The sequence below is a fragment of the Perca fluviatilis genome, chromosome 1 (genome assembly GCF_010015445.1).
Source record: "Perca fluviatilis chromosome 1, GENO_Pfluv_1.0, whole genome shotgun sequence".
NCBI lineage: Eukaryota > Metazoa > Chordata > Actinopteri > Perciformes > Percidae > Perca > Perca fluviatilis.
The window spans coordinates 46,392,004-46,403,359 of NC_053112.1; the positions used below are offsets into that span (position 1 = coordinate 46,392,004).

Consider the following 11,356-nt stretch of genomic DNA (forward strand, 5'->3'; position numbering starts at 1 on the left):
ATTAGAGGGTAGGAATAAACGACCGCCCCCCCCGAAATAGGAGTGTGTCCCCGCCCAATCCATTGGGCTAAAATGCTGTCAATCTGACAATTATGATTTCCATTGGATCAGAGTACTGTCACTTGGCTGTCTGTTCTGCCAATCTTCCCAGCCCTTGTCACATGACCAATTAATGTTTCCAAATTGTGATCCTATGGAATCAGCACTGAAAAGGAGTTTTTTTTAAAGGCAGACTGAGCCTATAGAAAATGTTTTTTATTATATAACAAGTTCAATTAATAATGAATGTAATGTGTTTTATTTAGCAGATTTACATTTTGTTCTATCCTATTGAATATTTCCTAGATTTCTAAGCAGATGTTCAATGCTGTATTCCCACAAAATGCCCCCCACCCCCCGGGCGACCTGCTTGTCGTATGGTTTGAAGGACATTTTGCATTCAATAGCATTTATGAAAAAAATCTCATGTTTTTTATGACAATAAATCTTGACCCAGAACATGCTGCGGTGAAGTCCCTACACTTTGATGAGAAGAGGCAGAACAGTTTACGAGGAAATTCATAGATTGATGACAACCTCAGCCAATCAATAAAGTTGAGTTCCAGCCGTAGCTTGTGCAGCCACGAGCTGTCTGGATGGGAGAGAAGGACATTTCCCCATCGATAAGCCACTCACTGATCACCTCGGTGCCCCCTGACCACTCTGTTCCCCTCGTGTTGTACAACCCATCCCAACCCACATCCACCATTACAGCCTGACTCTCTCTCTGGGCTCTGACGGCTATAATTGGCTTTGTTGGCCTAGTCTGGCTAATGCATTAGGAAAGCTCCCCTGGCCTGGCTTATCCTCCGACAGCGCTCGCAGATTCACACCTCTGTGTCGCCGTAACATGTTCTGTACATGCTGAGAGCCTTAGCAAAAGCCCAGTTGACATCCACAGACTGCTGGAGAGAGAGGAGAACAAGGGAGCAAGGGAGCAGTGGCAGAAAGAGAGGTAGAAAGACATAGATAGGAATTGCTGTCACAAGACTAACTGTCATCAGGAAGAATCACAGAGACATTTCTAGGTAAGTCTGTGTTTGGATGGACATTTGTATACATGGTTCTTTTTTTAATACTCCTAAAGTGTGACACCATAGAGGATGCTGAGGTCATGTTCGTTGTATTTACGTATTTATTTTTGGTATTTGCGAGTTTTAACAACCTAAGGGCAGTTTACATCAGAGCTACAACAATTATTCAATTAGTTGTCAACTGATAAATTAGAGGCCAACTATTTTGATAATTGATAAATTGGTTTGAGTAATTTTTTAGAAATTCTCTGATTCCAGCTCCTTAAAGGTACAATATGTAACATTTCTGCTTTAAAATGTCTAAAAATGACCATACCTATGTTATATATTTTTATGAGTTGTGTTCTTACACTATCCCAAATGTTTCCACCAAATGTCAAACCCAGAGAAATCTGTTATTTTATTTTCAGACACGGCACGTTTCCTTTAGTCGCCCGTCAGTGGCGTCATACAACCTTTCACCCTCCAGTTACTCTAACTTCCGTCAGAACACTGGCACCAAGATGATACGTTCAGGAGTAATTGTAAATCATACAATGTCACAGAAAAAAAATACTTGTAACCGTAATACTGCTTTTTTTTGGCCATAAAGCCTCATTTTGTGATTAATTACATCCCACTTTTTAATCACAGTAATACAACAGATACCTTATTTATTTTGAAAGTTAAATATCGACAAGTAGCTAACATTGATGCTAATGCTTTGTGGGTAACATTATGAGGTTACAACATCATCAACACGCTTTAGTATGACTGTTTCGACCACAGTTAACAGGACTGGGCTAACCCACGAATAACTTCACTAGCAACGTTAACTGTATAGATAGACGATTAATCTAATGCTAATTTAGCCAGCTAGCACACCCCGGTCTGTCTGCCTCACTCCCCCGGCGCAGAGAGAGGGATGACAGCTGACAACAGCCCCGGGACATATAGCTAGCTAGCTATCGTTAGTCCCCAGTCAGCTATCAGCCAGCTACTTTTATTACAGCAACCCCCCGGCCAGAACTTATCTCCAGTGCCTGGTGCTTACGACGCTAACGGCAGTTTAATTAAAACGGACCATATCAGACCAGGCACCGAGTCACAACAGCGGCCATCCATAGAGTTAGCTACATCTCCGTAGCGCTACCGGTGTATGTGCTGAAAATCTCCTCCCTGCCGAATTTCTCCCCTCTTCGCGTTAAGCTGTCTTTACGGTTAGCTAAATTAACCTGACAAAAGGTGAGTTAAGCACCAAAACGAAAAGTTAAGATTACTGAAAAGTGAAGGGGAGATAATTCCGGGCAGCTGGGAGATGTTCTGCTGCTGCACAACCGGCATCGAACGTCCTGGCTCGCGGTCGCGGAGATTCCCCCGACAATCCCCCCCCACACCGTCTCTCAGCCTCGTTTAGCAGCTAGCTAGCGTTACAACAAACCCCGTCCGCCCCGGTGTTGAAACCATCCAAAAGGTGACATTGATATGTGAAATATTTTGTGTTTTAGCTGCTGGCTACTGTTAGCTTGCTGGTTCACGAGCTAACTGGTCAGCTACAAATAAAAATCTAATCAAGAAAAACGTAATTATGTTGGGGAAACTGCAGCTATTTTATTAGAATGAATAAACGTAACGTGAATAAACTTGAACGGGTAAACTCGTCCGTGAACTGATGCATTCTAACTGGCAGCGAAGGTGTTTAACACTTAAAACTCCCATAATTCCACGCAACTTCCCAACGTCATCAAAAGTCCAGTTTTACCGTCCATTGTTTTGGTTGAGAGACCCCTAGTGGCAGAAAGTTACATATTGTACGTTTAAATGTGAATATATTCTAGTTTCTTCTCTCCTCTGTGACAGTAAAATGAATATTTTTGAGTTGTGGACAAAACAAGACATTTGAGGACGTCATATTGGGCTTTGGGATATTTTTCACCATTTTCTGACATTTTATAGACCAAACAACTAATCCATTCATCAAGAAAATAATCAATAGATGAAAATAAGCATAAGTTGCAGCTCTAGTTCACATTCCACAACTCTGAAGGTAATTCTATTTCTTTCAGATTCAATATTTCTCAACCAGGATTCTGTTTGTGCACCAAAATTTTATTCCTGACAACATGAATAGGGCTCTGAAAACACATTGAGATCCTCATTTGGGGAGAAAAAAATTGCAATGCTTTATTTGTCAGGTCTGTATTAATATTATATTGAGATGGTTTCTGCAAAGTAAAACGTTACAAATAGAAAAACATAGCTAGGGGAGACCGGGGATAGTTGTAACACGGGTCAGGTTGTAACACGTCCAATTTCTCCAATCAGGAACAAGTTGCTCTGTTTAGAGCAAATATGGCTTGACCCCAAAAAAAACAAAAGATTTCTCAGTAGTTTACAATAGTATCAGATGTACTTAAAAACATACTAAAAGTTTACCAAAAGTTTGACTCCAAGAAAGGCCCCATTTTCAAAATGGCGGCCGTCAGGTCCTTAAAATGACCATTACTCCTTTGTATTCATCCTAGACCAGGAATACTGGTGTCTGTTTTGGCCATGTAATATTCTAATTAGCATATTTGCATGATAGATAAGTGATTACGAGTACAATTATATATTAAAGCAATTGGTTACAAGCATATTTAATGCGAAAAATAAGGGTGAATACAATTACTTACAATTTAATAATACAATTTCCCTTAAGAAATTGCATATTTCTCCTTTCTCATATCGTTTAGCCTAGTGTTGGTGGTTTCTGTGGTTCATAACTATTCTTTTGATTCCAATAAAGAACAAATTCATTAGAACTGTGTGGTACTGTAAAATTAGTCAAAACAGGGCTGTCACGTGAAGCCTCAGTACCGCTAACCCCTTTTATTTTTTAAAATATTTTTTCATATTTTTTATAATGCTTTTTTTTTGCCTTTTGTTTGTTTATGTTTTTTTTAATACTTTTCTTATTTATACATATCTTTTTCTATTTTCTTCAATTGTTTCCTCTTATTCTGGTTTATTTTTTATACTTTTTTGCACTGTGACCTTCACTAGATTTACCATTTATCGTCACACTCTTCCTCCCATAGAGGTTGATTATAGTGATTCTCACAATTCCCAACTTGACATGGTCCACAAGCAGGTATGCATGGTAGTCCACGTGCCCTGTAACTGCACCGTTGTGTTCGGCAGGCAGTTGTGCAATTACAGTGGATCATCTGCAGGCGGCTTTCTGGGGCAGCAGCCTTACTGGTCATAACTGGCAGGAACCGGTTGTCCACCAGTTTCCATCCCCAATCCACTGTGTTCATGTCACCTTCCTTTCCAATCCACACCATGATCTGGAAGTAAACTCTTTGGCAGTGGTATTTGGTTAAGGAGGCTGACGTTCTGGGGTAACAAATGATTTGGCAGTAATGATTTTCTTGCTAAAAAGGTTGTAGCGCAAAGAGGCAAGTGAATCAGTACTCTTTCCGCCAAACAACACTGCCATTGCCTTGGTCCCATGGTCCTCTATGACATTCCTTGCTTGAGGTGGGAGCAGAAACACATTTGCACAGGACTGGATGGTTGATTCACCATTCACAAGTTTCTGGAATGCTTTCTGTTTGCCAACACTAAAAATGCGTGAAGTTGTATCACATTCACACAGCAACTGGGAACACAAGTCACTACCCAGGACTGATGTTGTACACTTTAGTAGCTTTGGACTTGTCTGAACGAAAATAGAGGCCTCAATTGTTCGTCCCAGCATAGAGGAGAAGAATGAGTAAGTCTGTATTCTCCCCTATCAAGGTTTTGATCTGATGTTCTGAGGCCTTGACTGCAGCTTTGACAATGTCCATGTCTGCATCACCTGATGCATTGATAACAGTGCAGCCCTTCTTCTCCTTTCTTCCCACAAACTCAGTCTCTGCATTGAAGTTAACGATGGGGTGAGTGTTTTCACCACCTCTCTGATGCGTATTGTCTTTGATGGAAGGACCTTCGCTATAACCATCAAAAACAACCGTTGCTTTACCATAATGGCGTATGGTAAAGTCTGCATATGGTGCAGTGCAATGGCACTGTAACTGTCACCCTTTTTCCATGCCAAGCAGTGAACCAGGGAGCCACCGTCTAGGACATTATGCTCAGTTGGTGGGATGGAATCCAGGACAGTTTCATTAGATTTCTTGCTTGAGAACTCAGTGACTGCCTGCGCTAGTTGGGGCTTGTTGGTGTTACGGAATATTTCCTTGCCTTCGAACAGGGCTGCAGAAAATGAGCAGAGCTCATAGCTCATTACATCTTCCATTTAAAACTTTCCAGTTCAGACATGACATCACCTTTATACTCAAAAACATCTATAGAGGATGCATTACATATGTATTACCTTATTCAAATTGAAATGCGTGACCATTTCAGAGGGTTCACGAACAGGCCTCTGTTGGGGCTAATTCAGAGTTGTTTATGATCAATTATTATTATACAACTCCAATTTAAGTTACTTTTGGGTGCAATAACTTTTACATTGAATGTCAAGTCTGTGTTTTAGCAAAAAAAGGGTATGTGTCCAAAAACACGTACTGAGTAGGAGTTACATCGTTACAATCTTTTACATCTCTGGTTCACCCCAAACAAAGATAAAACCCTACAGTAATCTCACAAAATCATGTATTCCATAAGTATGTAATCATATCAGTGCAATTTAGACAAGTCCAATGGATTCATAGACCCAAAAAACATGGGGTTAGACACCAAGATTACTTAGCTAGGTCAAATAATGAAGGAGTTAGGATATTTTAAGGGCTTCCTGCCTATCTTGGACGCCATCTTGAAAATTACACCTTTCTAGTGGTCAAACTTTGGTAAACTTTTAGTATGTTATTACAGTTTTTTCCAATTGCTAAGACACAATTTTGCAAACTAGGCTGGTTTTATCAACATACTTAACACAGTTCACAAAACCACACACCCAAACTGCAAAATACCTCATATATCCTGCAAAATGAATCACTGCAACCAAAACTACATATAGCATTATCAAAATCACACTTTTGCACCACATGGTGCACACTTCATTCATGTTACCAGATTTTTGTCTAACCAACTACACACTGTTGGGCATAATGAAATAATGAAAAGCACTCTCATCTTTAGTGTGCTTTGTCATAATACTAAAATTGTTCAAATTGTAGAAAATTCTTCAGATTGTTCACATGCACAGAAATATTTGCAGATACACACACATGCTGTTGAAAATTTTATTTTTTATTTTTCACCAAACAAGTCAGTGCAACATATGCACAGCAGATATATTGACAATGGACTGCACAAAAATATGCTCACAAAAAACAGTAAACTGAAAAAGAAAATTGCAGAAAAAATGTGCAGAAAAAATATATAGAAAAAAAGAGGCATCATAGTGCTTACTTCCTGACTGAAGTGGTCACCATTAACCATTGAGGTGATTGGCCAGGTGGCACATATATTGGCCACTTAGCTCATGTAGTGTCATTTTGAATGGCAGTATTTTGAAATGGCAAATATGTGACTTTATGTCAGATTGTTGTGTCTTATGCAGAGAACCGTGTTCAGTGCATTTAAAAAGTGCCACTTTGAATTGCAAAATGTGTATAAAGCAGAAAATGTGTTTAGACTTTTGGAGACTTGAGAAGAGGTTTTGCTCTCTGTGTGTCAGTTTAAATAATTGTGCTATGCATGTTATTTTAGTGTGTTAGCAATTGGAAAAAACTGTAAGGACACCTAATATTACAAAAAACAGCTGCGAAATCTTTTGTTAGAATATTTTTAGAGTATATGCAGCTGCCTAAAGCAGCACCCTGTGACTGACCCATTTTCTGTTTGGGTTGCAGAGATAACAGCTACACCATTTAATAGCAGACACATGGAACTAGTTTGTATCACATTTTGAACCCACTGGTTTAAAAGAGCTCCAAGATACAGACAGAAATGTGAAAAATGTTACACACTATCCCGTGTCTCCCCTACAATGTTTTGAGGAAGTTACTTTATTTAGTGAGCTGAGTTTATAAGCAGCTGTTGATTTTTTTAGATGAATTTTCCTTGAAAGAACTGGTCCATTTATATTTATATTTATATAAATTATAGTAAAAAGTCAAAAAGCTAACTAAAAAACTCCAAATAATAATAACACTTTTAAAAGAGACTTTCTTTTGATGTGAGGATGGCGGCAGGGTGTAGGGTTGGGAGTGAATGCTGCAGCCATCAAATAATATTCCAACTACATGTCACTATTTGGGAGGATCTTTACGTTACAGACTACTCAGTTTAAAATTTTGACTATTGTCCTTTCAGGTTCTTCCCATTGATTAAATCCATTGACTCTGCCATTACTGCTATAGCAGAGATTTGTGTAATTGGCAAACTGGTTTATTTCTGTTGTCATTTTCAGCCGTAACTGTAATGTTTAAAGATATATAGTTAAACACGGAGGTCTGACCTGTCTGATGTTTCTGCTCTGCTTATTTTCTGTCCTGTGTTGCTTTGCCAGCATCTTTGATAAACCAAATCTAGGGTTAGGAACAGCGACATCTCACCGCCGGTCGGACTGACTGCTAGTTGAATTGAATAAAGTATCTATCTATCTATCTATCTATCTATCTATCTATCTATCTATCTATCTATCTATCTATCTAATTTGGGGGTGTCATTTTCTTTAGTCTGTGACCCAACAGGTAAATAAGGGCTCCAACTTAATGTTAGTGAAAGCGTTGACATATAAAAGCATCAAACATGACATGAGTGTTCATCCGTTTGTACGGGACGCAGGAGTTTTTTTACCCGGAAGTTATTGTCAACAAACAATGTGATTGGTTCTATAGTCTCAATGAGGGAATGGCTCACAGGAGCGCAGGATATCCGTTTTTGATAAAAAGATGGAATCACCTTTGATGTTCACATCACAGTATCACAATAGCAACATTAAAAGACATGCATTCCTCCGCAGGATGAAGCCCAGGTGCCTCCTCTCCACGGTGGACAGACTTCCCACCATCAACGAGAGGCAGGAGAGCGACGCAGAGGACGAAGAAGAACAGGATGATTCCCCACACACCATGGAGGAGTACGTGGACTCCATCAGAGAGCTCTCCCAGCCGGCTCCCTACCCTCTCCACGGGCCCCTCAGGGGTCACCGCCGCTGGATGGTGCGCACATGCCCCGGGGTAACACCTGTGGCTCCATCTACCTACGCACCCTGGATTCCAGTTGAACTCTCAGATATATCGCTTACTTTAACGGACCAAACAAACTGCGACTCACCACTGCGTTTTAACCAGAACCTGATGGACAGGTTGGTTGCACAATCCCTGTTTGCAGGCCTGGTGTGAGCCAAAGGAAGGATTAATGGGGGGGAGGGACAGACTGGATTTATTCAGCTACCCCTGCAGCATGCATGCTTTGACATCAGCTCCACGTTGCATGATTAATTTATGTGTAAGAAGTAATTGAGTACAGCCACTTTCCAAAAGTGATATGTATTTCCTTTGAAGTGCTAAAAGAGTGCAACACATGAAACAAAAGATGAAAAGGGAAAAATATCAAGGGCAGAACAAACAAATGAGGAGCCTGAGGTGTGAGCAAACTAAGTGGTTGCGCAGGGGCCCTCAGCCGCCAGGGGGGCCCCAAACAAACAGAAAATGTCAACTCTCTTTGGGTTTTGGGTCCCGACGATTTCAATATATTTAAGGATACGCTCCCTGATTTTTGCTATGAGACTCATCTGAGGGCCCAAATACGGAAGATGTAAAATTACATTATAAAAGTTGGGTGGAGCCCCCATAATGGACTGAAGATGTGAAATCTCTTTGGGATCTGGATCTTTTTTTTAAATATTCAAAGATACTTTGCTTTCAGATGCTGCTGAGAGACCAACACTGAGGCAGATCTAAAATGACTAAATTAAATTAAATAAAAAAGGTGAAATCACATCGGTATATGTAAATCCTTTTTATGTCTGCAGTGTCATAAGGAATATATATATATATATATTTTTTAAATAAATAGTTTTTTATTATGACATGACTTTTCCATGCTGTAATACCTATAACAATGTGTATTGTATTTCACTTTCTTTCCTTTGTTGATTTGTTTTAATTTAGGCATTTTAAACATCTTGGGCTGGCCCTGGAGATGAGATGAATGAGGCAATAAAGCACCTTCATGATCCCTGCACTGTACAAGTGTGCAGTACTTTGCTGTACAAAAGTTTCAGTTATATTCTGTGTCTTTAAAAAAACATTTTGTTCAATTTTAAATAAAACAATTGTGAGAAAAACATGACTCACACTTCAACGGTGACTTTGTTCCTTGACTTGTAAACATCCCAGCGGCCTCTAAACACTGCTGTCCTTCGTTGTCTTTTGAGGCTGTGCTTCATGTTCAAACATCTACTTTTAGTTTCTTTTCCCCTGAAGTTTTGTGACCATGTGGAAATGGTCTCCAGCTGGATCTTGGCAGGAATAGCCGGAATTACGTTCAACAAGCATGTGGTGAGGGAGGGCGGGAGGGAGCCGAGCGGCCTCCCTGGAGACGCTTCCACAGAACAAGCCTGCAAGTCTTATACTGACTGACCCTAAATTGCTTGTACACGTTGTGCAACACTGCATGTGTCAGGCACACAGAATGGAAAAAAACGGATGTATAACTCAGAAAGATAAATGTCGTGCAATAACATTAAGGAGCATCATGGTAATACATTGACTCAAGTAGTTGGTGGATAGTGTGCAGATAAGAAAATATTTATGTGCCGTAAATTATCTACACCCAATGTTGCACAACATTTACAGAAAAGTGCAACTTCAGCAATGCGTCTGTTGACAACATTGGATTTGCTTTTAATTGAATCCACAGTGATGTTGAGGTGAAGATATCATCTATTCTCCAAAACTCATTAAATTACAAAAGGAATGGGTTACCGTGATCGGTGCTCTGCAATAAGATACACAGCAGCGTGCCAGAAGAGTGATACAATACAGATTTGCTGTAGTTGATTCAAAGTTTGGTTGTAATATCCCAAAGACCTGTGTGATGTGAAAACACTCACAAATGTGGCTTTAAAGGTCCCATGACATGGTGCTCTTTGGATGCTTTTATATAGACCTTAGTGGTCCCCTAATACTGTATCTGAAGTCTCTTTTATATTGGCCTTAGTGGTCCCCTAATACTGTATCTGAAGTCTCTTTTATATAGACCTTAGTGGTCCCCTAATACTGTATCTGAAGTCTCTTTTATATAGGCCTCAGTGGTCCCCTAATACTGTATCTGAAGTCTCTCTTATATAGGCCTCAGTGGTCCCCTAATACTGTATCTGAAGTCTCTTTTATATAGACCTTAGTGTTCCCCTAATACTGTATCTGAAGTCTCTTTTATATTGGCCTTAGTGGTCCCCTAATACTGTATCTGAAGTCTCTTTTATATTGGCCTTAGTGGTCCCCTAATACTGTATCTGAAGTCTCTTTTATATTGGCCTTAGTGGTCCCCTAATACTGTATCTGAAGTCTCTTTTATATTGGCCTTAGTGGTCCCCTAATACTGTATCTGAAGTCTCTTTTATATAGACCTTAGTGGTCCCCTAATACTGTATCTGAAGTCTCTTTTATATAGACCTTAGTGGTCCCCTAATACTGTATCTGAAGTCTCTTTTATATTGGCCTTAGTGGTCCCCTAATACTGTATCTGAAGTCTCTTTTATATAGACCTTAGTGGTCCCCTAATACTGTATCTGAAGTCTCTTTTATATAGGCCTTAGTGGTCCCCTAATACTGTATCTGAAGTCTCTTTTATATAGACCTTAGTGGTCCCCTAATACTGTATCTGAAGTCTCTTTTATATAGACCTTAGTGGTCCCCTAATACTGTATCTGAAGTCTCTTTTATATTGGCCTCAGTGGTCCCATAATACTGTATCTGAAGTCAGCAGAGAAAGGGGAGGTAACCTTGCTCCTTATGACCTCATAAGGAGAAGATTCCTGATTGGCCCATCTGAGCTTTCATTTTCTCAAAGGCAGAGCAGGATACCCAGGGCTCAGTTTACACCTATCACCATTTCTAGCCACTGGGGGACTATAGGCAGGCTGGGGGAATGCCGCCTTGTTAAAAAACCTCATAAAGTGACATTTTCATGCCATGAGACCTTTAAATATGAAATACTACGGTGGCCAAAAGGGGCCAACGAACTGCAACTTTATGAAACACGCAAATAGACAAAACACAAGCACAGAAAACATCTTCATTTATTTGGCAACAAATGCGCAGCATTTAGCCAATGCGCTGCAAATACACACAACA

The 11,356-nt window shown here is 39.9% G+C and overlaps 1 protein-coding gene across 1 annotated transcript; it reads left to right on the forward strand.

The window, feature by feature from the left end:
• Nucleotides 1-842: 842 nt before the first annotated feature.
• On the forward strand, nt 843-9,362 carry si:ch73-6k14.2. The gene is made up of 2 exons (XM_039815239.1): nt 843-1,067; nt 8,017-9,362. Exon 2 carries the CDS (start codon nt 8,018-8,020, stop codon nt 8,396-8,398), a length of 381 nt encoding a protein of 126 aa, XP_039671173.1. The 5' UTR covers nt 843-1,067; nt 8,017; the 3' UTR covers nt 8,399-9,362.
• Nucleotides 9,363-11,356: the final 1,994 nt, after the last annotated feature.

What these genes read in the sequence shown, in the direction of transcription:
- si:ch73-6k14.2 (XM_039815239.1), top strand. Translation starts at nt 8,018, where the DNA reads ATGAAGCCCAGGTGCCTCCTCTCCACGGTGGACAGACTTCCCACCATC.